This window comes from Nilaparvata lugens, chromosome 10, assembly GCF_014356525.2.
Source record: "Nilaparvata lugens isolate BPH chromosome 10, ASM1435652v1, whole genome shotgun sequence".
Taxonomy (NCBI): domain Eukaryota; kingdom Metazoa; phylum Arthropoda; class Insecta; order Hemiptera; family Delphacidae; genus Nilaparvata; species Nilaparvata lugens.
In genome coordinates, this window is record NC_052513.1 from 26,376,785 (window position 1) to 26,403,174 (window position 26,390).

At 34.3% G+C, this 26,390-nt stretch overlaps 1 protein-coding gene and 4 non-coding genes across 5 annotated transcripts in view; all 5 read right to left on the bottom strand.

Moving 5' to 3' along the window:
* The window catches only part of LOC111062079, a 353,400-nt gene that overhangs the window by 139,417 nt on the left and 187,593 nt on the right, over positions 1-26,390 (bottom strand). The window contains exon 4 of the mRNA XM_039437063.1: positions 6,482-6,592. Within this exon, the coding sequence (XP_039292997.1) occupies positions 6,482-6,592 (111 nt within the window). The remainder of the gene's footprint in view (positions 1-6,481; positions 6,593-26,390) is intronic.
* Positions 4,131-4,221, bottom strand: Trnay-gua. The gene is given in 2 exon segments: positions 4,131-4,166; positions 4,185-4,221. It is a non-coding gene; the product is annotated as a tRNA-Tyr (tRNA).
* Positions 4,497-4,587, bottom strand: Trnay-gua. The gene is given in 2 exon segments: positions 4,497-4,532; positions 4,551-4,587. It is a non-coding gene; the product is annotated as a tRNA-Tyr (tRNA).
* On the bottom strand, positions 5,238-5,328 carry Trnay-gua. Its single transcript is given in 2 exon segments — positions 5,238-5,273; positions 5,292-5,328. It is a non-coding gene; the product is annotated as a tRNA-Tyr (tRNA).
* Trnay-gua lies at positions 5,426-5,516 on the bottom strand. The gene is given in 2 exon segments: positions 5,426-5,461; positions 5,480-5,516. It is a non-coding gene; the product is annotated as a tRNA-Tyr (tRNA).

The following is a 26,390-nucleotide window of genomic DNA, read 5'->3' on the forward strand; positions in this document are numbered from 1 at the left end:
GTCCATCAGACACTGCATACACTTATCTAATATCATATTTATATTTTTTATGAGATGTAACAGAATGGGCAGGTTTTAATTTTTGATCTCACGTGCATTACCTACATTGTTGTTCTTATTCTATTTAAATATCTTCTACCATGTGTTTTTTTTATTATTATACCTGATAAATCCAGTCTTTTTCATTCACTTTCTTTTTCCTTTCAATCATTTCAGACCTAATGAATTTCAATCAGTGTATGTTGGACACTGCATACACTCTGGCTAAGAAAATTGTAGCATACACACCAAGGTGGATAGGAAACATGCATTCACCCATGCATTCACCTACCTTACAAACAACCATACCTGCATTTCTAACCTTACATGTACTTATGTATAGCATAGGAATCAGTCAAATAAAAAACGTTCCCGTTTCTGTCAAGTTGAAGGACTGGCTGCAGGTTTGAGAAAGTACAGATTATGGAGCCTATTGTTTTTGAAGGTAAATCAGGGGAAAATCATGAATGAAATTACTGTTATTTACTAGTACTTTACTCATGCTCTCACCCTACACTTTCCCCTTCTTCACCATACTTACTTTCCCTTCCACCAAATACTCTCTCTCTCTCTCAATCTCTCGCACTCTCTCGCACTCTCTCTCTCTCTCCATTTTTCTACCTATTCCCCTCTCCTAACATCCTTTGCGTCGCGTGCTCACGTTTATTATGCTAAATAAAAGTGCGATTTGATGATCCACATTATTATGATAGTTGAGTGTGCATGATCTGTCACGTAAAAGAGTTTCAAATAAACCGCGGCTTCATTGTGAGCACACCATGTGTATGAAACATGTTTTATTATGCTCCAACTACCCAAGTAGCTATCACAGTGCTCTTGATATACGTTTTACGATTACGAGTGAAGGAGAGGATCTTTCTCAGTGCCACAATGGCTTCCTTATCCTTAATTTTCTCTCTCACATCATACCCTTTCTATTTCTCACTTTTCTCTTTCTGTTCTTTCATTCATTTTCTCCTTTTCTCTCTCTTACCCACATTTATCTATCTCTCCCAGAGACTAAGCTGTTACACTCCAATCCGCATACTTTATGTTGCATCTGTCTTGCTTTTATCTCCTCTTTTTGTTTGTGGAGAGGTAGAGTAACTTTTAACGACGAAATTACTGTTGTAGATATGGGCGAAATATGGCTGAGGCGTTTTGGAGTGAAAGTAATACTTGAAACCTACAAATTAACGAGTATATTTTGGGGAAAAGTACGAGTCAAGACTAGATGATACTAGTATACTACATGATAATTGAATAAAATATGCTCAGTTATTCATTTCTTCATAAATTACAATGTATCTTTGTCTACTGGAATCTTATAATCTGTATTATAAGGTGTACTCTCGATTCATTTGTATCTTTGAAACCGAATATATTCTCCAAACTCAAGAAGTAAGTTGATCATCTTACAATGTAATCTTTTTGAATTTGCTTTTTTGTGTGAAAATTACCTAATAACCTGTAGTAATCAACTAATTTTATGCAATTGATTTGCAATCAACTTAATATTATAATATTGATAATCATGCCAACTTAAGATTTCTATTTCTTTCAAATATGAACTCTTTCAAATATGTAATTTAAATTCAATTCCTGCACAATGGATGTGATTGTATTAATCAAGACAATAGAGGATAGGAGATTTGACATCAGGTAATGCGAAAATCAATTTCGTAGTTCAATATCAAGATGTGAACATATAGCAGTTTTAGTTTTATTAGGAAATCATGAGCGAACCGTTTACTTTCATCACATCTCAACATCTTAATAATAGTGTCGAGTATATAAATTCAATCGATAATTATAAAATCAGCACACCCCTCACCAAAACTAATAAAGCTATCAAAATCATCTGAGTTTCTAATCAGTTCTCCAATACTGTTGTCGATACTAATAACTGATAACACCAACAAACAGAACTTGTTAGACTCAAATATCCTAATTAAACACCTCCAGATATTAATCGATTAATTGTGTTCACCAAAACACAACCCAATTTCTATAATCTCTGAAGCACCATCTTCAGACGATGAAAGTTATCACAATTAAGTGGATTGGTTTCTTGCTATTTCTACTCTCATCCCTTCGTTCCACTCTTCTTCTGCTTTCTCCTCCTACTACTCATACTTCTCCTACCCTTCGTCCTCCTCAGCTCCTTCTTCTCCATCTCCTTCTTCTTCTTCTTCTTCGCCTTCTTTTTCTTCTCCTTCATCTTCTTCTTCTTCCTACACACTTCCATCTTTCGGAAATATAAGAAACATCTCAGCTAGACTAGCGCTGTTATCGGAAGTGGCGCCACCACATTAAAACTAATGAAATTTCAGCTCCCTACTCCTCGCCTCTCCTTCAAAACAACCCCCTTTCCCTTTCACTACCTACCCCTCCCCCTTCAATCGGAAACATCCTGAAACCCTCCAAACTCTACAGTGATGTCATTGAACTCTGATTCGGTATCAATTCATTTCATTTCAGCAAAGTATTAAGTTGTTATCGTCTCTGCTGTACATCCGACTCCTCCTTACTTCTGCCAAAAACCCACACTACATTTTTTTTAATACTTTTTTGGCACACTTACTCCCAAAAGTTACTACCGAACGAATGATTAGTTACTAGTGGGTTTTTAGGACTTATTTCTTGCGTGATATTGTAGTGAACTACATTATTAGTGAGAAAGTTATTGCATCCTACTAAGAATCGTATAGCATGTATGTTTAATTATGTTGTTTGTAGACCATTCTATAGAATAGATACTAGAGACTCATATTATTCTGGCATATTATTTTTCCCTTATTTCGAGAGCACTTCAATTTCAAATTGAAATGGAGCATTTTTCATTGATGGAAAAATAATTATTAATTTATTGCAGTACTAAATTAATTTTATTACAGTATTGATCTACTTTTCCATCATACCTAAATCTGATGTGTTTTACTGAATACTTTGATTATTCAACAAGACAATGGACGAATTTCTCAACAACCAAAACGGTTTTTATTAAAACAATAAAAAATAATGAAGACCTGAAATTTTTTCAACATAATATTCTAATCAATCATAACAATTTTCGGTTCTTATCCTGAAATCTCTATGATTAATGAAATCACAATACAAATCAGTAGCTTAGCCAGGATATTGAAATGGGAGGTTGACCAAGAAATTTTGGGCCCCCCTATAGACTTCACCTAGTGGAATTTTATAAGGGGGAAGTGCTATCTTGGATTTTTGGGCCCCTCTTTCGGCCTCAGGAGGGGGGTGTAACCTGGAAACGTTCCCCCTTCACTACTCCACAGATACAAAGTGATATAAGCTGATGTTAATAATTTTATTTTCAGCAATCAGTATTTTATCAAATCGATAAAATATACAGAAAAATGTTTTCAATTCAAGTTCATAATATTTATAATGATAAAAACATTTAACGGTCAACAATAATCATTGTGAAAGTTACTCCGACAAGCATTCCCAAGACACCCATTCAAACCATCCCTCCAAAACAATAAACACGTTTCAAAAATCTTATCCAACGCAAAAAAGTTGGAGAACGCATTCAACTTAAGAAGTTTCCAGAAGGAAAATCAGCTTAAAGTTCAACGTTCTCAATGAAAGTTGTTTTTATTTTCATGCAAGCTAAAAAAACTTCTATGCAAGTTTGGAACGTGGAGACAACAATGAGACCAGTGGTTCCATTTCTTGCTACTTTACTTTTTTCATTTGGAAACTCATGACAGCTCTGAACTTAGAAAGAGTTAATGGGTCATTTTCAGAACTGAGCTATTTCCTTTTTATACAGTCGTATGAACCAAATATGATCATTGAATTTGATGATTAAATTAAAATGAAACACGACATCTCAATTGAAATAATATATGTAATTTCGATTTTTCAATCGACCAACAGTTGATAATTACAGAACAATCTATGAGACAATATTTCAGCTCTTCAAGGGGAATACCACAATATCAATCAAAAACATTTTTGATGAGTTCTGTATTACAAGTTTGAACTTTCTTAATATATTGATCAACAATTCTTGTTATTCTGCAGTGACATTCCTTAGAATATTTCCGAAAAGCAAAAAAATTTCCTCCGGGCCGGATTTGAACCAGCGACCTATGGATTTCTGACAATTTATCTCACTACAGTCCACCGCTCTACCAACTGAGCTACCAGAGGATGAAATATAGTAATAAATAGTTGAAATTTCACTCATACGAATTGTTAATTTATGGAAAAATTCAATGAAGAGCTAAGTAATCAAAAAAATTTCCTCCAGGCCGGATTTGAACCAGCGACCTATGGATTTCTGAGAATCTATCATACTACAGTCCACCGCTCTACCAACTGAGCTACCAGAGGATGAAATATAATAATGAATTGTAGAAAATTCATTCATACAAGTTGATAATTTATCAAAATTTTCAATGAAGAGCTGAGTAATCAAAAATCTTTCCTCCGGGCCGGATTTGAACCAGCGACCTATGGATTTCTGTCAATTTAACTCACTACAGTCCACCGCTCTACCAACTGAGCTACCAGAGGATATTTATTTATCTCTAAACTCCACCTTCTTGAATAACATATTAATACATTTTATTCAAGAAAAATGCTTTGTAAAAGACAAGCTAATCAAAAAATTCTCCTCCGGGCGGATTTGAACCAGCGACCTATGGATTTCTGAGAATCTATCATACTACAGTCCACCGCTCTACCAACTGAGCTACCAGAGGATGAAATATAATAATGAATTGTAGAAAATTCATTCATACAAGTTGATAATTTATCAAAATTTTCAATGAAGAGCTGAGTAATCAAAAATCTTTCCTCCGGCCGGATTTGAACCAGCGACCTATGGATTTCTGTCAATTTAACTCACTACAGTCCACCGCTCTACCAACTGAGCTACCAGAGGATATTTATTTATCTCTAAACTCCACCTTCTTGAATAACATATTAATACATTTTATTCAAGAAAAATGCTTTGTAAAAGACAAGCTAATCAAAAAATTCTCCTCCGGGCGGATTTGAACCAGCGACCTATGGATTTCTGAGAATCTATCATACTACAGTCCACCGCTCTACCAACTGAGCTACCAGAGGATGAAATATAATAATGAATTGTAGAAAATTCATTCATACAAGTTGATAATTTATCAAAATTTTCAATGAAGAGCTGAGTAATCAAAAATCTTTCCTCCGGGCCGGATTTGAACCAGCGACCTATGGATTTCTGTCAATTTAACTCACTACAGTCCACCGCTCTACCAACTGAGCTACCAGAGGATATTATTTATCTCTAAACTCCACCTTCTTGAATAACATATTAATACATTTTATTCAAGAAAAATGCTTTGTAAAAGACAAGCTAATCAAAAAATTCTCCTCCGGGCCGGATTTGAACCAGCGACCTATGGATTTCTGTCAATTTATCTCACTACAGTCCACCGCTCTACCAACTGAGCTACCAGAGGATGCTAAGTGAACTTTAGATTTCAACTTATTCAACGACACAGCACATTAATTTAAGACTTGAGAATTGAGTTTGAAACAGGTTGAATGAAATGTCAAAGTACTCTGTGGAGCACAGCGCGAGCAGCCAAAGCCAAGGTCAATATCGATTAGCAGCTCTCCGCTGAACGCTCTGTATCCTCTCTCTCTCCCATGACAACTCACTCATATTGAAAATATATGGAGCAGAAGATATTATCATTTTTCATCCGTTCGATAATAAAAATCGAGTGAAAAGTTTTTATTTGACAAAAGACTTCATTTTGAAACTCGTTGTAAAACTGTATACTTTTCTTCAGTGATTTAGATACTGTTGTTAACCAGATACAAGGAAGCAGTTACAACATTTAAAGTAAGGATTCTGCATTTTAACAATCTGAATTAATAATTTCAGTACTGTATTAACAATAAATTGAACTGTATTAATAATTTTAATCGCACTATATCAATCAACAAATTTACTTTTATCTGTTCAGTCGTCAAACAAAAATTTGGAATGATTACAACACAATGATATTTCGAAAAGAAAAAAATCTGTAATTGGTATTACCATGGCCAATCTATAGTGTGTAACTAGAGAACTATAGGTGGTCATGGTATTTCTCATATATAAATTTTTATCAGCACATGATCCAATGCAAAGAATGAACTGTTAATGACTTGAAAATGGCATGAATGTTGAAACGTGTTGTGATAAATTAATTCAAAAAAGGGTATTCAGATTTGTATTTCTATTTATTATACCTATTTGATTTAAAACTCCCTTGATTTGATAGCTTTCTCGTCAACTATTTGATAAATATTAGATTGAACTGTTCAATATTAGTATTCTCTATTAATGTGAGAGTATTCAGGGAATGAAAAAGATAAAACTATTCTTTGAATCATTGTATTGAAAAAAGAGAAACTTGAAAACGTTTCAACTCACCCTTGAAATTTGTCGCTGTAGTTTTGCACTCAGCATTCTTTCTCTCTGGATTCCTTTTCTTTCTTCTTCTAACGCTTCTTCCAGTTGTGCCACTCGTCGCTCTAGCCATTCCTGAAAATAGAAATTCAATATATAAGGTTTTCCTTCGAGAATATTTGCTACTAACTCCTTACTCACTTTAACTTCCATGTCAAATTTAATAGAAAAATCTAGAGTGAATAATAAAATACAGCGATAATAATGAATAAAAAGTTAATCATAAATTTCTAAAAAGGTTTCAAGGAATATCAATACAGACAATAAAGAATGAAAATGTAGAGTAGGATGTTATGGGACGCGTGTTGTGCGTGAACAAATGAAGAATAAACTATGAAACAGCAAAGAGAATGCTATTATTGTATTCATATGAACACACATATACCTAACAAATTTTGAAAAATGAGGCAAATTTCATGCAACAATAAAATAAGACTGTAATGATGAGAACGTTAGTAATAGTCTTATAAAATTCCAAGAAAACCCAAAAAAATGGAATTTCTCATTTTTGAGAGAAGAAGGATGGTGATAGGCAATGAAGATAGATGAAAGACAAAGGACACTTTTATATTCAAAAAAATTCTAAAATATCATCTGTTTATGAAGATGGATCAGAGAATTAAACTTGGAGGGAACTGAGTGGTTTCAGACGTTTTTCATTTGCAACGCCAACTGGTAAGATGTTTTACAACATTTTTTATAACTTTTTCGACAAAGAATACGAGGGCAGATGAGGTTCAAGGAAAAGGTTCAGTTTTATTCAGTTTCACCAGTCAACAATTTACATCCAGCAGGGGTTACGATGACATAGAAATCCCCATTAATTTATTCTGAAAGACTAGAGAAAACAACTCCAGAAATATGTTTTCTTGTGAAGATATGATCTCCATAAATGTTTTTACAATCAGCTTTTCACAACCTCATTCATTGGCACGTGCTGTTTTGTTCTGTGGAAAATATACTTCAAAACTTGTTTCGAACCATCACTAATAAATAAATAGTAAATTTAGTTCTTTGACTATGACTATGGAAGAAGAAAAATTTTGTTTTGGTCTGAAGAGGAATATCACAAAAATTTGAAAATATATGTGAGAGATAATTAAAGACAAGACTTCATTCCAACGTTTATAAGAGTAATTCAGAATACGATTATAGTCCGATGATAGCAAATATTCAAAAGGTACACCAGTGTTTAATGTTAAGTCGGGCCTAGGCCACTAACTCAAGTTCTGTCGTAAATTTGTCAAAATCTTTAAATAAGGATGATTAAACGTTCATTATTTCTAATAATTTATTCAAATTCATCATAATTAGAATATTCCCTAACATAATATTATTTGATTGCTTCATTTATGATAAGAATTACAACATATGGTTCAATTATGATTAGGATATAATCAAATGAGAGTACGAATAAATACATTCACAATACAATAATCATCAATATATAAATGAATGAATAACCCCAGTATCATAAATGCATACACAATACAAATTATACAGAGAAAAACAGCAAACCATACATTCAACAAACAAAACCCTATTTTGACGAAGTTTTAACTCAATCCTGTCTTATTAAAATTCAGAACACCACACGAGAAGAGGTATCACGGAAATGAATCTCGGATGAAATTTAAATTTGGAAGTCAGCTCCCTTCCAACTGATTAAGGACAGAAAAATTCAGTAACCTCCAGACATGTAGTAGCTAAGTATAGAGAAAGAGAGTATTATGTTCTCATCAGGGAAAGGCGTGTGTCACGGGTTGCATAACCTATTTAAAGAAGGCGTTTCACAAGGGCTGCATGCAGATTGAAATTACCGGCCAGATAAGGAGCATGAGATAGATGACAGAAGAATGGAGTTCTGAGAGGAATTGGAGGGAGAGATGGAAGAGAAGGAGGTGGAGAAGAGAGAGGAAATGTAAGAGAAGAAGGAGGAATGAGGTAAGGAAGAAGAGACTAATGATAAAGGATGAAATGAAGAGGTATGAGAGGGAGATTTGGAAGATGACTGAAAAGATACGAAAGAAGACTACGATAGAATTCAGAGAAGGGGGAAGAAGTTGTATGTTCAAGAAATATTGGTAGATAATGTTTACAATTGGTCAATATTTTGACCATAATGAAGGAGGAAAACGTACAGAAAATGATGGAATAAGTAGGAGATAGACTATGGGAATGTGACGAAGTCAAAGAAGAAAGACATAGAAGAAATAGAAGTAAAAAGATGAAAATGAGATAATTTATTTATTCACATTACATAATACATAAATCAAATACATGATCAGAAAAGGACCAACAGGCCTAGACCAGAACTGTTCCCTTTCCAAATTTAGATAGAAGTATGTCTAAAACGTAGGTTATGTTTTAGAGATATACTCATAATATGTGATATGACGGGGAAATTTGAAAAGACTGAATAAGAGAGGAGAATAGAAGGAAGTAGAGATCAAAATATAAAGACTAATTGAAAGGAAATACTGTCGGATTCACTTCATATTAAAAACGTCAAAATTGTTTGGAAGGAAAGCATGAATGCTATTCTTAATTTATGCAGAAAGTTCAATGTGTATCTCACTAAGATGAAGGAAAAGAAAAAAATAGAGCTGAATATAAGTGATAAGAAAGGTGATGGATAAAGAATAAAACTTTAAAACTTGTGAGATTCGCTCGAATAGGTACTCAATATTCAAGATTCGAAGTAATTAATGTGTGAACTCAGAATGATAAAAGAGTAGAGAGGAAGAAAAGGTTGATGAAGGATTGAAAGATAGATGAGAAAGGAGAAACGAGGAATAGCGGAGGCATTGATGAATATGGTGTAGATACGAGAAAGAAGATAAAAAAATTATTTATTTATTTAGCTTATGAGAGAAACATAACAAATATGTAGCTCATGAGTCTCAAATGCCTAGATATACATTGTATATTTCCAAATTCTTTGAGATGTTGTGTAGTTTTTGGTCAGGAGAACATAAGTTAGTCTGACCGCCATTATTTGCTAGTCCATTTAGCGTTACCCAATGTGCACCATGGAGGCGAACTAAAAATAACAGAAAAATAGTACGAGATAGTAATTTATTCTTATTATCTCATACTACCAAAGAATGATGGAAGAGGAAAACATGGAGGAGAAATGAAGGGAGAAATAAATAAGGACGTCAACGAGAATTTCAAACTCAGTACACGGAGGTTTCAATAAAAGCATCCATTTAAAGTAAGGAGATTCTGCCCCCGTTTTCTTAGCGCTTGTTCAACTCTTGATTTTATCCGAAAAATATCCGTTGAAATGTGGGCTGAGAGTTGTCTGTCACGCTCAGAGATCACGCCGGATGAATTTAAATTAACTTAGCCGAAGCGGGGAGCTGCAGTGATAGAGAGAGAGCTTCCACCAGAAGTAACTCAGACAGCTTAGTGCTGAGAGATTGAGAGATGCTGGGGGCGCCACAGTTTGGAAGAAGGGAGATTATGAGACTACTAAGTAGAAGACACGAAAGAGACGATCATGGAAGTACAGAATAGAGAGACAAGGAAATTGAAGTTGAGAAAACATGGAAGAAAAATTGAGGATAATAAAACGAGAAAACGAGATAGACGGATGTTTATAGGAGAAGTAGAGAGGATATGATAGATGCAAGTTGACGAACAACGGTGGAGGATGCTAGCACAGCAAATATTCAAGATTAATAATCGAATGTTGGAGGAATGAGAACAGGAACAATAGGAAATACTTATTGTATATGTTATATGGAGTCTCAGTGGAAGAAATATTAATGTGGTGGAAGGCATAGGTGAAGATGTTCAGAAACCAAAAATAGCAAAAAAGGAAAAGGATTGGCTTGTAAAGGTGAGGAACAGGAACAACGCATAATACAGATAAGTATTAGGAGTAACCGTATAGAGTAACCAAACGAAGAGAAACATGATGAATTTTGAAATGTAATGAATAAGAATTTTGTAAGTTACCCGCTCTACTAAAAGATGGAGTTGAGTGAGATTGAATGAAAATTTAGATGGAGAAGTTCAAATAATTTAAAATCATGATCAATTTTCTGATAACAAGAAGACTGATTCTCCTTTTCTCCCACCCATTTACTTGTTCCAAAAACAACGTCTCAACAATATAATCCATCAGTTGAGTAATACCTATGCAAGACACGAATCACCAACTCCACCGAGTCTAGTTGCTGCTGATGAAGTCTGAAGAAATGACAACATTCCAACTCAGCTCAACGAATTTAATCAATTTCAACTTGACATCCACTAATAAGGTTTCACATTTTGAAGTGCGAAAGTTTGCAGTGCACGATGCCATCACAGCTTACGACAGACAAGGCACCATGAGTAATTGGAAAACTTCATTAAACTTCAATGGTGAATCCACTTTATCCAGATGACACTGTTCCCAAATTGTGCTCATATGGGATTCACCTACGCTGGCAATGACATTCCTGGAGGAATTTCGATCTAACAATGAAATTTACATCTAATATCCAGGTTTTTCTTATTTTAATATGATTCACTTGCTACTATAATGATTAATAACTGCTTTGCAATATTTATTTCCTACACAGAGAATTCCTACACGCAAATTCAATGAATATTCATCAAAAATCAAATCAGATTCATAGCCTCACAAAAGTGCAATTTAATTACAGATAACAAATGTAATATTATTCTTAGTACTAGAAATATAATTCTTGTATTAAATATATTCATTTGGCAGCACAAGCAAAACCATAGTTTTGCTGGTGAGTGCTGGTGACGAGTAACAAAACAGAAAACGATAATATTACTTTCAAAATGAATTTTATTTATATTAACATGGTAGGCTAAACTATGATAGGCTATTTATATTATAACTATGCAATCCAATCAATGTGAAAGTGGGGAAAAACATTTTATAAGGTAAGTCTGATGGCAATACTAAAAAAATCAAAATATGTTATAAATTGAGTGAAAAACATTTGTTGAATCAATTTATTCTATTATTTTTCTAATACTTAGTGATATAATCTGAATAAAACTTTTTATTTATAATTTTCAAGTTGAATAAACAGAATAAATGTGAAAACCAAGGTTTTGTGTGAATTTATTTATCTTCAGTTAAACTAAGATTTAAGATCAACATTTGGAGGGAGAATTCGTTACAAGTTTGCAAGGCGACAACGAAAATACACAATAGATAAAAAATGATGAAAGCGAATAAAGAGTAATAAAAAAGCTTTCACCTTAAATGTCAACCCCATTACGACTTCCCAAAAGAAGAGCTGAGACTTGAGAAGTGAGAGAGCACTTTCTTGATAAACAACAGAATAAACAACGCTCAAACTTTTTCATCTCGACATGGAAACTGTGCATTAAAAGTTTTCGAAACATGCCAACTTGGCAGAAATCATTTTTCATGAGATGGGCGCTCATGTCCTGTTGAAGCCATGTTTCCGTTTTCATGAAAATGAGAGAACTAATCCAAGCAGACAAGTGACAACTAGAAGAAAAACTAAATTGGTATAGACTTGATTGTTTAAGCTGATCTTCAGCTCAGGTTCACCTCAGTTTCTCTTCTATACCCAATATCTATATAATATAATAATATACTTTTTTTATTCATCTGTCAATATAACTCTAAAAAAATCACATCATTTAGAATCACAATCACGTGATATCATTTTGCTATGTCCAAAAACCTCAAACTTTTTATTGTCATTGACCTTTCAGGACCGTTTGCACAATTTCTTGAGTCTAAATTCAAAATATATGAGTGAATGAAAATCAATGTATCTAGAATATGTAAACATAAATCATTAATGAATCATTTCATAATGAAAATATTCATTTGTTATATTCAAATAATCATATCATTTGAAATAAATCATTTCATTCAATATAATTCCATTTTCCGCAAATACCAATCGAAATATACAACAATCTCCACACTCCATGTCCATAAAGACATAATACAGAATGTACATACCTACAATTGCTGTATCTGTGCCTGCATCTCTGCAACTGAACCAACAGTTGAGACGCGCACTTATATCTCATCAGCATTATACGGCCATTTCCGTACCAACATTAATAAGACGAAATAACGTGGCACATAACCTTAATAATACAGTAATACGGTATCTAGTGATATCGCGAGGTGTTACGAGACAGGCCGGCTCAACAAGCTTATAATAGCTGAGATGCGGTGTAAAATAACAGCTTTGAGGCCAATGACGTTCCAAGTTATAGTGCTCTGAGGGTGAAAGTTATGGCTTGTCATAAACGCATACCTGAGTCCTGAGTACAGGGTCTGCTCTTGATTACAGTCAGATGTGCTGTTATAACGATATGGTTTTGATTTTTCTATGGCACCAGAGAAGGTTTTCGATACAGTTGAATGCTATTTTCTTGAGAAATAATTTTGAGTAGCCTTACATTATATGAGTTAAAAATGTAATTCAACATATCGTAAGCTGATATTGTGGATCGACTGAGTAAATGCATTTATATTCAAAGGAGATCGACAAATCTGGATGTTAGAAGGATCTATCAACTAGATAGAATAGAATAAATAGAATGACATTTTTATCCGCTGACGTGGCAGTAATGTCCATACTACCACTTAATCATGATGTGATAGCTCGAAACATGTATTCAGATAGTTCAAAACATACAAACTGAATCAACTGATCAACTAAACACTTCTTGAAAGTTTTTCCAGTTGATAAATTTCCAAAAACTTTTTTAACAATAGCTGTCTCCAGGTTGGAATTGGAAATTATATATTTCAGGTTGATTGGTTAATTTTCAAGTTATTTTCCATTTACATCAAGTTTTAGCTTATTGAGTAACGTATCTGTATTGGAGCAATTTTTCCATCAAAACTCATAACTTAGCTACATCAACAATCTACTCGGAATTCATATTCTTCGAGCTTCACGAACATCTGTTCAGTACTTGGTTTTTTGTTGCATTTCTTCCACATTTCTCAAGGCGTTAAGCCCTTTGAGGCATGAAAAAGAGGGAAACAAAGCTCTAGGCGGCCTGTAAAAAGTTGATGCGAATGCTGTGTTTTGACTTAGAGGCGATTACCATGCCAAAAGTGACTGGTGATGTTGATGATGATGATGATGGGGTTCATGGTGTGATAGAGAGATGGTGCAGTACCCCGGCGGGTGACGTAGGGTCCACATGTCAGGTCCCATCATGTGAATTATAGAGAACATCTCAACAAAGCGTGTGTGTATACCATCAGCCATCCACATATACATTCACAAGGAATTGAGTGATAGGATAAGTAAAATATATCCATTCACATCACAAGCAAGTTGAGGGGTGATCCTAAGAAATATCAACAAACATTTCCTCTAATCTTGGGAATTATTAATAGATGATAATTATTGAGATGATTATGAAATAGATGATTATTTCTCTAATCTTGGAAATATTATTAATAAATGAGAGTGGTACTTGGAATTACGTTTGAAGTTATCTCGAATCAATGATATCTATATTTTCAATAGAGTTACACTTTAGATTTCACAACTCCAAGTGAAGTCGTGCAGATAATCAAAGAAAAATAAGTTGATACCGTATTGAGAATAAAAATTGCAATAAAAATTATGTGATATATCATTGATATTCATCACCCACTGGCACAGATATGATTTGTTTTTTCACCCCAGATAATACCCCAGGTATCACACCTGGAACGAATTTTTTCAAGAAGAAAATAAAATCAAAGTATCGGAATATGAAGATGTAAAACTTCACATCCGAACCCAAGAAAAAAACAAGCCTGTAATCCTAAAATAGGACAACTAGAACTAGGCTATATTAGGCAGTATTTTCCCCATTTTCTTCACCAACCACTAGGGTGACAAGTTTATCGTGCAGTGGGCCTATACTCGCTCACTTGAGCCACTTTGACAGAGGTGTGAACTGTGAAGTGGAAAATGAGGCCTTCAAGTGAGACTTGAAATGCACATGCAGAAAGAGACAGAGCGTAATATTAGTAAGCAGTCAAAGAAGAGGAAATGAATGGAGAGAGGATAGAAAAGAGGAGCACCGAGGAAGAGATGATGAAGAGGGGAGGGAGTATGTAGGAAGAGGAGAGGGAGAAAAGAGGAGGATGAGAGGAAGAGGAGAGGAAGAGGAATTCAAATTCAAATTCAAATTCAAATTCCTTTATTCATGTGTTTAACAAAACATAATTCAACTTACGTTCTAGCGTTAAAAATAAATACCAGTAGCGGTAAAATGACATGGTGAATCATATTAAACTAATGAGTTCTACAATAATATTGAGCAGGAAAAATGATGAAAAATGTAAAAGTTAAGGTACTATTGTAATGTTTTCACACGAAGGGAGAGGAGAGGAAGAGATGATAAAGAGGAGAGGAAGAGAAGAGATATAGGTGAGAAAGATGAGAGGGTGGGGTCAGGGAGAGGAGAGGAAACGGTGATGGAGTGGTGAGGAAGTGGAGAGGAAAAGGATAGGGATAGGGGGAGAGGAGGAATATATGGGTGAAAAAGAGGAGAGGAAGAGGAGAGGTAGAGGAGAGGTAGAGGAGAGGTAGAGGTAATAAACAGGAGAGGAAAAGAGGGGAGGAGGAATGATAGAGGAGAGAGAGGAGAGGAGGATGATATGTGGGGGAAAAGGAGGAGAGGAGGAGAAAGAAGAGGGAGGAAGAGGAGAGGGAGTGTTGAGAAAGAGGTGAAGAAGAGGCTAGAAAGAGGGGAGGAAGAAGAGAGGAAGATATTAGGAAGAGGAGAGGTTGATGGAAGGGAGAGGAGAGGAAAAGGAGAGGAAGTGGTTAAGGGGGAAAAGAGGAGACAAAGAAGAAGTGAAAAAGAAGGAAGAAGAGACTGCTCACAAACATGAACACCAAAATTGAAGAGCAAGTTGCCATAGAAGCGGCGGCGGCAGTGATCCCCTTTCGACTCCCTTTTTGGCGGTTCTACAGTCTCGAATTCCATCTTCCATTCAATATTAAATATCCCCACGGATTTTCAGCTCTTTCCCCCTACCCCGCACAACATATTCCCCCATCGCGACCCTCTGGGACAAGCGAGACCCGTTAGTCGCATACTTAAACCTCGAACACTGCGAGGAACCCCAAAAAGGGCAAACATTAAAAAGTGATGCCCAAAACGGTTGTTGAGAGTTATCAGGTTTCGGTTGTACTACACGAGCAATTTGAAAGTTTTCGGAGAAGTTGAACTTTGTTAACCATTAATATGTATGTATGTATTCAGGGATGAGATGGAAAAGTCTAGACGATTCATACGATGATTGATGGCAGTAAGGCTAGCTACACACACATCGATTTTGGTCGTTCGATAAAAAATCGAACGACCAAATTCCAATGGTAGCGCAATGAAATAAATGGGTGATTACAAACACATCGATCAACGATTTTTATCGTACGGAAGCCGTGTAGTGGTCGTAAGGTGCATTGGTTTTAGGTAGCATGTGTCCGAGACATAACAATTTTAGACGATCACATATTTAAGAACAAAATGTATCTCGTATTCGTTGAGAGAAGAACAAAGCCAGCAACACACACTTTGATTTTTGAACGTACGATTGTTGCTGTCCATATAAATTCTATTACATCAAACAGATGATGTGTGTCAAGTTCCGTTTAATCTGGTAGAATTAATAAGGACGGCAAAAATTCAAACGATCAAAAATGGCGTTGGCGTTGGGTATCAATATTCTGACACCTCAATGCGAAATATAATAGTTTCATACTAGATCACCAGAAATGAGAAGAAATAAACATGTTCCTACAAAACTATGAGAACCAACAAGACTTATTAACAAATTCCCTTCCAACCTTTCTTTCCTGAATGAAAAAAATTGACCTTTCCTATTTTGAACATTACTGTATTTGAGGTTTTGTGTGAATGGAGAAAGAGGCCTGATATGTGGACTATGCTATTTTTGTCTATAGATTTGAAAGAGAAAAAGTTTAGCGTTTACCTATTTATTTATAATTTTCCATATACATTATGAATGCTTGTACAAATGAATAAAGAAATACAAATGAACTAAGCACTGAACAATCGAATCTCTCGGAGCTCATAGTCATTACACAGAATAATAACCGAACAATATTTTCCAAAATTTCGTTCACTCGGCGAAATGAGCAGAACTACAGGATATTATTATATTGGACTACCAATATTAGTTCTATAACCATTCATGAATACAGTTGTAGGTTACTATCATAATACTTGAAGATTTATCTGAAGGAATAAAACGAAGTTCACAACGACAACTTATAATCCTCCAAATTTTATTGTAGTTGAAACTACGCCACTACGCCCATCAACTCGAATCTACTATCACCCATTCCACCAAAATTTATCGATAGTAAACAATTCCAAATTCACAAACGATACTTTCAAACTCGAGCGAGAGGAAATTTCCAGCATATCCAATCCACAATAATCTCCTACTTCCCCTGGCAATTTTCCAAGCGAGGAAAACTGCAGGCGCAGTCTGGAAAATTTTACTGTCCACGAAACGAGGAAACAGTCGTAAAAATTTAGTTCAACCGAGTCGTACGTGTATAGTGGTGAATTCAACTGAAACAGCAGACGAAAACTCACGATCACTTTCCATTTGGTCTGCCAAGTTGAAGCAATTCTAGTTCTAGTTTCGACGTTATTCAATGTGATTCAACGTTATTTCTCAGTTAAGTTTTAAAAACTGGATTTCCAAGATTGCAAAGTTGAAGCATTTCTAGTCCTAGTTTCAACGTTATTCAATGTGATTCAACGTTATTTCTCAGTTAAGTTTTAGAAACTGGATTCCCAAGATTGCAAAGTTGAAGCATTTCTAGTCCTAGTTTCAACGTTACCCAAAGTTATTCATTTTAAAGTACCTTCAACATTATTTCTCAGATTCAAAAACTGGATTCAGTAATTAATAAATTATTCTAAAACCTGTGTTACACCAAGCTAGGTTGATTAATCCAGGATCTCCAGGATCAACAAAGTTCTGTAATAGATGTAAAGATATTTAGTTTGGAACAACAAGAGAGACTATGCCTTCTCTAGCTGTTGAAATGCACGAGTTTCATTAATTTGATTACTGTGGTTATGTACAAGCAAAGACTAACTGAACAGATAGTTACCTGCACCAAAGGTTAGAACTATGGTACAAGAAGATACATTAGAATAAACTGATAATGATTGGTGCCACACAGCTAGGTCAAAATTTAAATCTCCGGTGGCTCGGAACCAATTTTAATTCATTCATTCCTCATACAGTAATAGAATTATGATAGAATGATAGAATTATCATTTTCATCGTTATCATCATAATCATCTTATCATCATTATCATCATCATCATCAGCGGCAGCAGCAGCAGCAGCAGCAGCAGCAGCAGCAAGAGAAAACCTCTTGTCAATCGCGCACAAGCCTACGGTTCATTCATACATCACTCTCAGGAAGAAAAACACATTAAAGTTTCACTTTTTGTGTAGTTGAGAAGTTGATATTGTGGTAATTATTCATATTGAATGAAAAAGACTAAGAAATTGTCAAAAAACCACTGATTTATTGATAATTAAAAAGACCGGTTTCGGTTATTACACCATTGTCAATCTCTGATAAACTAAAAATAAATACAAGAGCAGCAGAATTTGTATTTTGTATTTATATTTTCTTGTATTTAGATTTAGTTTATCAGAGATTGACAATGGTGTAATAACCGAAACCGGTCTTTTTAATTATCAATAAATCAGTGGTTTTTTGACAATTTCTTAGTCTTTTTCATTCAACATTAAAGTTTCATCTAGTTTGTCAAGTAAAGTGGTTGCCTCAACCACAGAATACAACATATGCTGTGCCTCAACTTAATACCAGAGCCAGGTCCGTTTTCCGTTGATGTTTCAACTTCTACCGACTCATCTTTACTAAAAGATCCTCTTCACACACACAAATTATTCTTATCTCTTTCTTCCTCACAGTCACTCTCTTATTCTCTATCTCCTTCTCTTACCATTACTAATATAATTCACAGTAGCACTTCTCAACCATCAATAGATGGGAATCGACCCCAATCTGTCAGTTTAATAGTGCGAAATTGATACTGCATACTGCAGATAGAATAATAATTTATTATAACGACATCCATTTGAGGCCATTACAGGCAACGATCATTGAAGGCACTGCACTATCGATAAGTCTAGACTAGACTGTTGTCTAATAGAACAGGCTATTCCTAGCCTGCAGTGAGATTCACTTAGAATTGTCAGCATCCCTAATAAATAGCAGCAATACTTCCCATCCAGCCAATGCCTACAGTTGAAAGTGAAGCTTTCTGTAGGTTGAACTATTGCGGAAAGGGATACAGGGCTGCATTGATAGTGAGTCAATTGGAAGCTCTATTTTAGTGTGCCATTTTGATAAACTGCAAAAAGGGTCATAACCTTACTTACGATCTTCACTTAGCTGTGTTGGTAGAGAAATCTATGTAATAAAACTGAATGAGCTTTCTTTTTCAATTTATTGGGCTGATAAGTGAGATCGTGAGAAAAAACTCACATTTATGTGGGACATTATGAACACTGTGTGTTTTGAAACATGTATGTCGTTATGTCGATTGTAATAACAAAAACAGAGTTATTAAATTTTTGTGATTATAAAAGAAGTGACTGAAAGTGATTAAGAAGTTATTATCAAGAACAAGTAAAGAACTGTAGAACGGCAAAGCGATAGATCGCAATTAAAAATAAACATATAATTTTTCATTTTATGGTTCTGATAAGAAAGTATATGAAAAAACGAACTATCAGTGCAAATTACATGAATTTAATTGCAATGAAAAAAATGTGTTTGAATTTATTCATAATTTATAATATGATTTGTGTTGATAAAAGGGTGATATGAGAAACGGAAATTTCATAAATGTATAGAGTGTAGTGGAGTATTGATTAGTCAGTGAAAAGGTCGCCTCACTGACACTGAAAAGTGGGTCATCTGTTCACAACACAAGGGCAAGGTCAAAGTCAAAGTCGCGTTCAAATAGAGAAGCTTTTATTTTATTAGAGATTATTTTGAAGAAATTTTGTTATAGTTACGAAGTACTCGAGACGGGTGCAATCTACCTACTTCTGGCAGAAATTCGAAAAATATGAAATTGTGTTTGAAAATGTCCTGCTTCATTTGAAAATCTGTAGGAGTGCGTAGTAAGATTGAATTATGAGATAGCACTTGAATCAAATGAAATTTAAATTTGAAAGAAATATAACCCCCAAGAAAATTTATAAAGTAATCAGGATGTCTATGTAGACATTAGTATTATTGAAAGAATCTTGCTTGAAACCTATCAAGTTCAAAAATAATTGAAGCATTTTTGTTAATAAAAGAAAATTGAAAATCACACAAGATGCAACTTCAAGTTTGCAATAAATAACTCACGTATTTGAAACATTCACTCTACAACTAACAACTAGAACCTACAGTAATTAAATGAGAAACACACCATTCATATTTCTTGCTTCAACAGTCGAGTCAGATCAACTTTTACTACAAGTTGGCAGTATGTCGTCCAAAAAATCTTTCAAAATACAGAGTGTATGAGTTTTTCAACATCATAAGCATATCATTAATCTGATAACTGGATCTCTCTAGTGACATTTTACTAATCACGATTGGTTTGAAACATTTTCAGAACCTAAAAAATGGCCTGCTTTCTCGAGATGAGGAATAAATGTCTGCTTAAATTTATGATTGCAATTCCGAAAGTTGTAAGAGCATCAAGTTCAGAACAGTCACATAAAATGGATTTGACGATTTCTCTAATAAGATTGATATGGTTGATATGAGATGTTTTATGAGCATAACGACTATTGAAATTGATGACTGAGGTGATATTAATATCTAATTGTATAGATTGATAATCGATCATGATTCAGTTTAATTAGTTAATTGATTGAAACCCATTCACCCAAGGTTAATTGGAAACCCGTTACCTTAATCAGAAGCCCACTAGTTGGTCTTCAATATAATAGCATTCAATATGAGATAGTTCAAGATGAAATTTCGAATACTGGGGCTTTGATGAAGTATAAGGCTAGGCGCAAATTGAGGCGCGACTGGCGCGTGTGACGCGACGCGACGCGAGTGACACGACACGATCGAGCCGCACGCGTAGCGTCGTGGAACGCAAATTGAGACGCAGTTTTGTTGGTGAACTCTTGCCAGCGATTATTTGTCTCAAAATGACTGAATCACGATTAAAATTATGTTTATTAGATCTAAGCTCGGATTCTGATTCGGATAATGCTGCTGAAGAAGAGATGTTCTTGCTTTTATTAACAGAAAAGAAACTGAAAGCCCCGAATAACTTTTATCTCTCAAAACGGAAAAGCCACGGACAGTTTAAAATGACTTCAGAGTTACCCGATTCTTTGTTTACCAATTTCTTCCGGATGAATCGAAACCAATTCGAAGAAGTGCATGCGCTGATTCAAGAATGTATCCAGCGTGAAGGGTGCAACGCTCAAGAGCCTATTGGGACAAAAGAAAAGCTTGCAGTGTTTTTGAGGTATGTTCAACCCTTCGCCTGTAACCATTTTAACTAACTACTTTTTACAAACTATTAGTTAATTAGTCTTCAAACATTACAAACTAAAGATAAAATATAATTATGAAATTAGGCAAAATTATAAAATGCTTTTGATACAAAAGAAATATACTTTTATAAAGTAAAACAAATATTTATTTAAAAGTTTTACATGATTAATTATTAAATTAATATTACCAAAAATTATTATCCAAAAAATGTTTTAATCACACTGATAGTTGCTGATAAAGTTTGTCAGAGTGAAGGATTCTGGGCCGGAGTCACTTTGCAGATGCTCATGGGATTGCTCCATCTGATGTGTGTGGTGGATGGATGGCACAGAATGACTATTGGAACAGTGAGGTGATTGAAGTGAGGTTGAGTATGAAGGGCTAGGTGCACTTGACTGAAAAGTAGGCGTTGAGGAAGTTATGTTCATAATTTCGGACTCTGCCTCTGAAACTGCTTGAAAAACTTTGGCTCTGATGCCATGCTGATAACGGTTGGGCATATTTTTTGTTAGTTGGTACATTGTCATAGAGAAATTGAACATTGGGTCATTCAAATTTGTAGATTCTTCCGACAGTTTTCTCCTGTCTTCCGCCCGTTGTCTGGCCCTCTCTTCTCGTTGTTCAATAGATTGGCCCAGTAGATCTATATTGTATAAAACAACAAAAAAGCAAGGTTTCATTTTTGGTAACATTGCCTGTAGTTTGAAAAGTATCAGTTGCACAAATCATAGTCAATTTGAAATATTATACCAAGTAGTATGAAAACTTTATCCTATTCTAAAAGTTTACTAATATAAAACGAACAATCTAGGAAGAGCATGATATTGAAAAAATTAAATGTAAAAAAATGTTTGCAGTAACTGAATAAACTACAAGAATTGAACAATGGGAGAAATAATGTCATCAATTCAGCTATAAGTTATTTTTCTTACATTAATTCATTGGAGGGTTCCTGTCAGTTTACCTACATACTATTCAGGAACTGAAAGATCAATGGACATATGAATTTACCAGACCAAAAGATAATCAAATACTGATAATCGCTGGCAAATACCAATGATCAAACAATACAAGATTCATCATTGAAGTAGACAACGACAAAAGCAGATGTATCACTACAAACCCAGAGACAAAACAAAGAATTCAAGTGGAAATCTGCATAGAAATCAAACGAAACTCCGATGCATCACTGCAACCTGTCTCTACTGATACAATCAAACCTCTTCAAGCTCAAATATTACCTCCAGACAGCACGCGAAAGATAATCCATCTCCTCAAGAATTCCACCAGAATAAATCTGCATGATTTACAGCATACCAACAGTTGATGACCGTTAATAAATCAACTAAACGTTAGCTCAGATCATGAACACGATGTTGAAATCGTAAAAAGTATCAAATAACGATTGCCGATAACCAATCGACATTTGCCATTACCTGAATGATGATATGACATTCATACGGCTGTCATTTCAATAAATTAAATTACCAGCAGTAGAAGATGCTATCACAAATACTTGATGGCAGTTGAGATTACATTGCCGACAAGGTGGCAGTGAATATAGGAAGTGAGCCTGATTCAATAAAATTAAAATTACTTTGGAGACAAGATGAAGTCTTGATGAACACAGCAAACGAAAATTCGATAAAACTTTCAACCAATAAATTGTGAGCATTTAAAGATTTTCTACTCCATAAATTCCTCTCTACCTTTGAGTTATTTCTGTATTTTTTATCGGGTTGTACAACGCTTTGATTTATTTCCATAGCGATTAGAGGGTCCGTTTTCTCGATGGGGCCGTGTATATATATCACTGTTGAGGCGGTAGAACGCTTTAGTAAGATCTATTGCTTTCTTAGAGCGGTCAGAAAGCGTCCGAGGGGTTGCAGAACAAGGGCTACTTTCAAGGGAGAAAGGAAAAAGGAAATGCAATTCTATAATTGAAAACGTTGGGAACAAGGGGTGGTAATTTGTTCAACAAATTCAAAATCTATTATCGTTTGCTTGGTGAATTAGGAAATAATTAAGACAAGACTAATTACCATAGTGGAAAAGAGTATCTTAAATAGAAATAAGACACTGTACATAAATTACTATATTTTAATTAGGAGTAGTGAGAGGCGGTAGACATTACTAAATTAAAAGCTTCAAGGGAATGCGGTCATGTCACATTAAATAAAGGTAAATCGAGGAAGCTTCACCATTATTAGAGCACGCAATTAAATAGAAAATAATTCCAAAAAATTGGTTGCCATGGAAAAAATTGTAATGTGTAATTTTCAGTTCAATATTATCATCAAAATTTTTATAGTTTTTGCTTTTCAAATGTGATTTTGTGTTTGAAAATAGTTTTCTTGATTTTAAATTTTATAAAAAAGGAACTCAGGAAGTGGAAGTGCAAATTTTTAGTGAGAAAAATGAAGAACCCAAGACATAACCTATAAACTTGAGTGTTGATAGGAAATGACATTGGGTAATACGGCAAGGCAGAACATCCGAAAGGATCTCTCTGCCAATAAAAGCCATAAGAGTAAATAAATAAATAAATAAATTCCAAAAATGGAGATTACACTTATAAATTTGCAAGCCCAAGAAAAACATTTCGATTAGTAGTGGAATAATAATGAGATCAATAAGAAAAATTGGATTGTCTGATACAGACTGTAAAAGATAGTGGGATCATAATATTATTTCTAGTATAAATTTGAGTTTTTCAACCTTATTATTCCAATCCTCAAGAGAATCTACGTGAATTAACAGAGATATCTTGAATCTCATGGAGAAATGGTACTCAACAGAAGAAAATTATTAAAACAAAACAATTGAGATTTGAATTATGATCATTACAATCAACAGTGAAACATATAAGGACCTAAAAGGAGGTCTTCTTCAAGCACAGTTGGATTCGATGTCCATATAGGTTTCATGTATCTCAGTAAACATAATCCCAGTTTGGAACTCATCATCAAATCATAGGTACAGTTGTCAAGTACATTCAAATAACACTATTATGAACTTATAAAGGAAACAACTTGTTTCGAATCTCTTCAGTTGAGTTGTAAATGCAAATAGCAAGACTGTAAAAGATGAACTCTGGTCCATAATGTTGCAGTTTGATGGCCATAAGTGAATACTTCAGAAGTTTTTTAGTTCAGGTAAATTATTTAACGGTAAATAAAATAACATCTAATCATGGAACACATTGATATTTACAACCAAACATGTTGGAAACATAATCCAGGGAAATATTAATCGACAACAACTCAATACGATAATAAACTCATCACGTTCTATACACAACTTGTTATTCATGTTCATTTTTATGTGTTTCATCAATGTGTAATGTCTACTCTTGACTTCAACCTCCTCATTATACTGCAACATGAGTACATGTTTCTGAATAGCACATCAGAAATATCCAAGAAAGCACACTAAAGTTCAGTAATGAAATGTTAGGACTTCAAAATGAATGTGAGTCAAAGTACTTCGGACAGAATACACTAATTACCAACTCTTTCAGCTATTGGAGACTTCAATATGATTTACGAATCGGCACAACTCAGATAGCAAAGTGTGATAAAATTGATAGAACGATTGACTCATCGATAATGATTCATGCCATTTGAAAACTGAAAAGCCTAACTAGAAATAATTTTTGTTTCAATACGTGCACTGTTATCTAGTTGTAGTTATTATAACTACATGTTATATATTTTTATTAGTCTGTTGAGTACCTTGTATATCAATCAACGTTTATTACTAAAGAGAACTTACTTCAACCACAGAGGAAAGAAGCACTACTTATGCTTATTCCGTGCTTCAACACAATACATATGCACCAAAGTGAGTACAACTTATCCGTACTTTCAAAGTACAGATAAATGAGTCAACTACAATAATTAGCTTCACAGGTACATGTATGGTTTCTATTACAACATTTGATAACTTCATCATGCACCAGTTGAATGATAGCAAAGTTTCATACAATATAGAGTCTCAAGCATAGTATTGTCCTTTGGAAATACTAGACTCTATATTATAACAGTTAATAAGCGAAACAGTTGTAACATCTTAAATCTGGGTAGATGAAAAGCCCTAACAGAAATAGTAATAGGTCTAAAAATAAAGTAATTGGCTAATATCGCCAAGCAGATAATAATCAAGATAAGATAGCATCAGCTTGTTCTGGCTAAATGGTACAAGAACTTAAAAAGGATTTGAAGAAAGTTTACTACTCATAAATATATTATTTATAAAATATTTGAAGATTGAGGTTAGGTAGATGTATTCACAGATCGGTGACCTAGAGATCGATCAAACCGAAGAACGTAGAATCTGACCAAAACCCCTTGGCAGAGCTTTATTGCAATCAGACGGTGTGCAATGTGAGAAAACACCCGTCCACGTGGCTAATTATTAGTTAGCATGGAATTAATATTAATATATATAATATTAACTAGCATGCAAAGAGCATAAATATAAAACCAAATAAAAATAATTTAATGTATTCAGGAAATAAGAGTTACCAGGCGCATGAATACCTAATAAAATTTGCATGCACCAATAGTAAAACGGCAGTTAATAGGCGGCAACTGTAGGCCAATTCAAAAATATTTATATATATTTATATAATTGTAGTAGATTTTGTGTAAAAATTTGTGTAATCTATGTTATCAATATGGCTCGAATGCAAAGAAATTATTAATCATATAATCTAAGCAATATTTTGGCATTTTTTGTAAGATCTATTTGAATTTAATGGCGGAGGATTGAGATATTTAAATTTTATGCTAATTTGAAAGTCGGAAAGAGGATCTGTAAAACTTGAGAAGGAAGAACCAGCACTCGCCAGCCAGATGCCACCATAAGAGGACCCCAAATATTTTAGAGCGAAGTACCTTATTAATAATTTTGTAAAAATTTAAAGTTAAAGTAAATTATTAAATTTCTTAAAAGACTTCGTGATGCTATTGTGAAGCAGAAGTCATTTTTCATTTTTATTAAATTTATAACCCCTTGGAGGAGACGATTCCGGCTACCATATTCCCGGACCACATGGAGTTGGATCGACATCGGCGGCTTACAAGAAGATTTTCGACACGTGAGTGATTTAAATTTGAATTTAGTGATGGGCGCCCTAGTGCTTCGAAATAATCTGATGATCAAAGCTAGCTCGCCGAAAGGGTTATTATAAATTAAGAAATTAATAAGAGTAATACTTGCGCAAGTAAAAATTAGTATTAAAGGTATTTAATTGAAAGAAAATATATAGATCAATATTTTAGAAA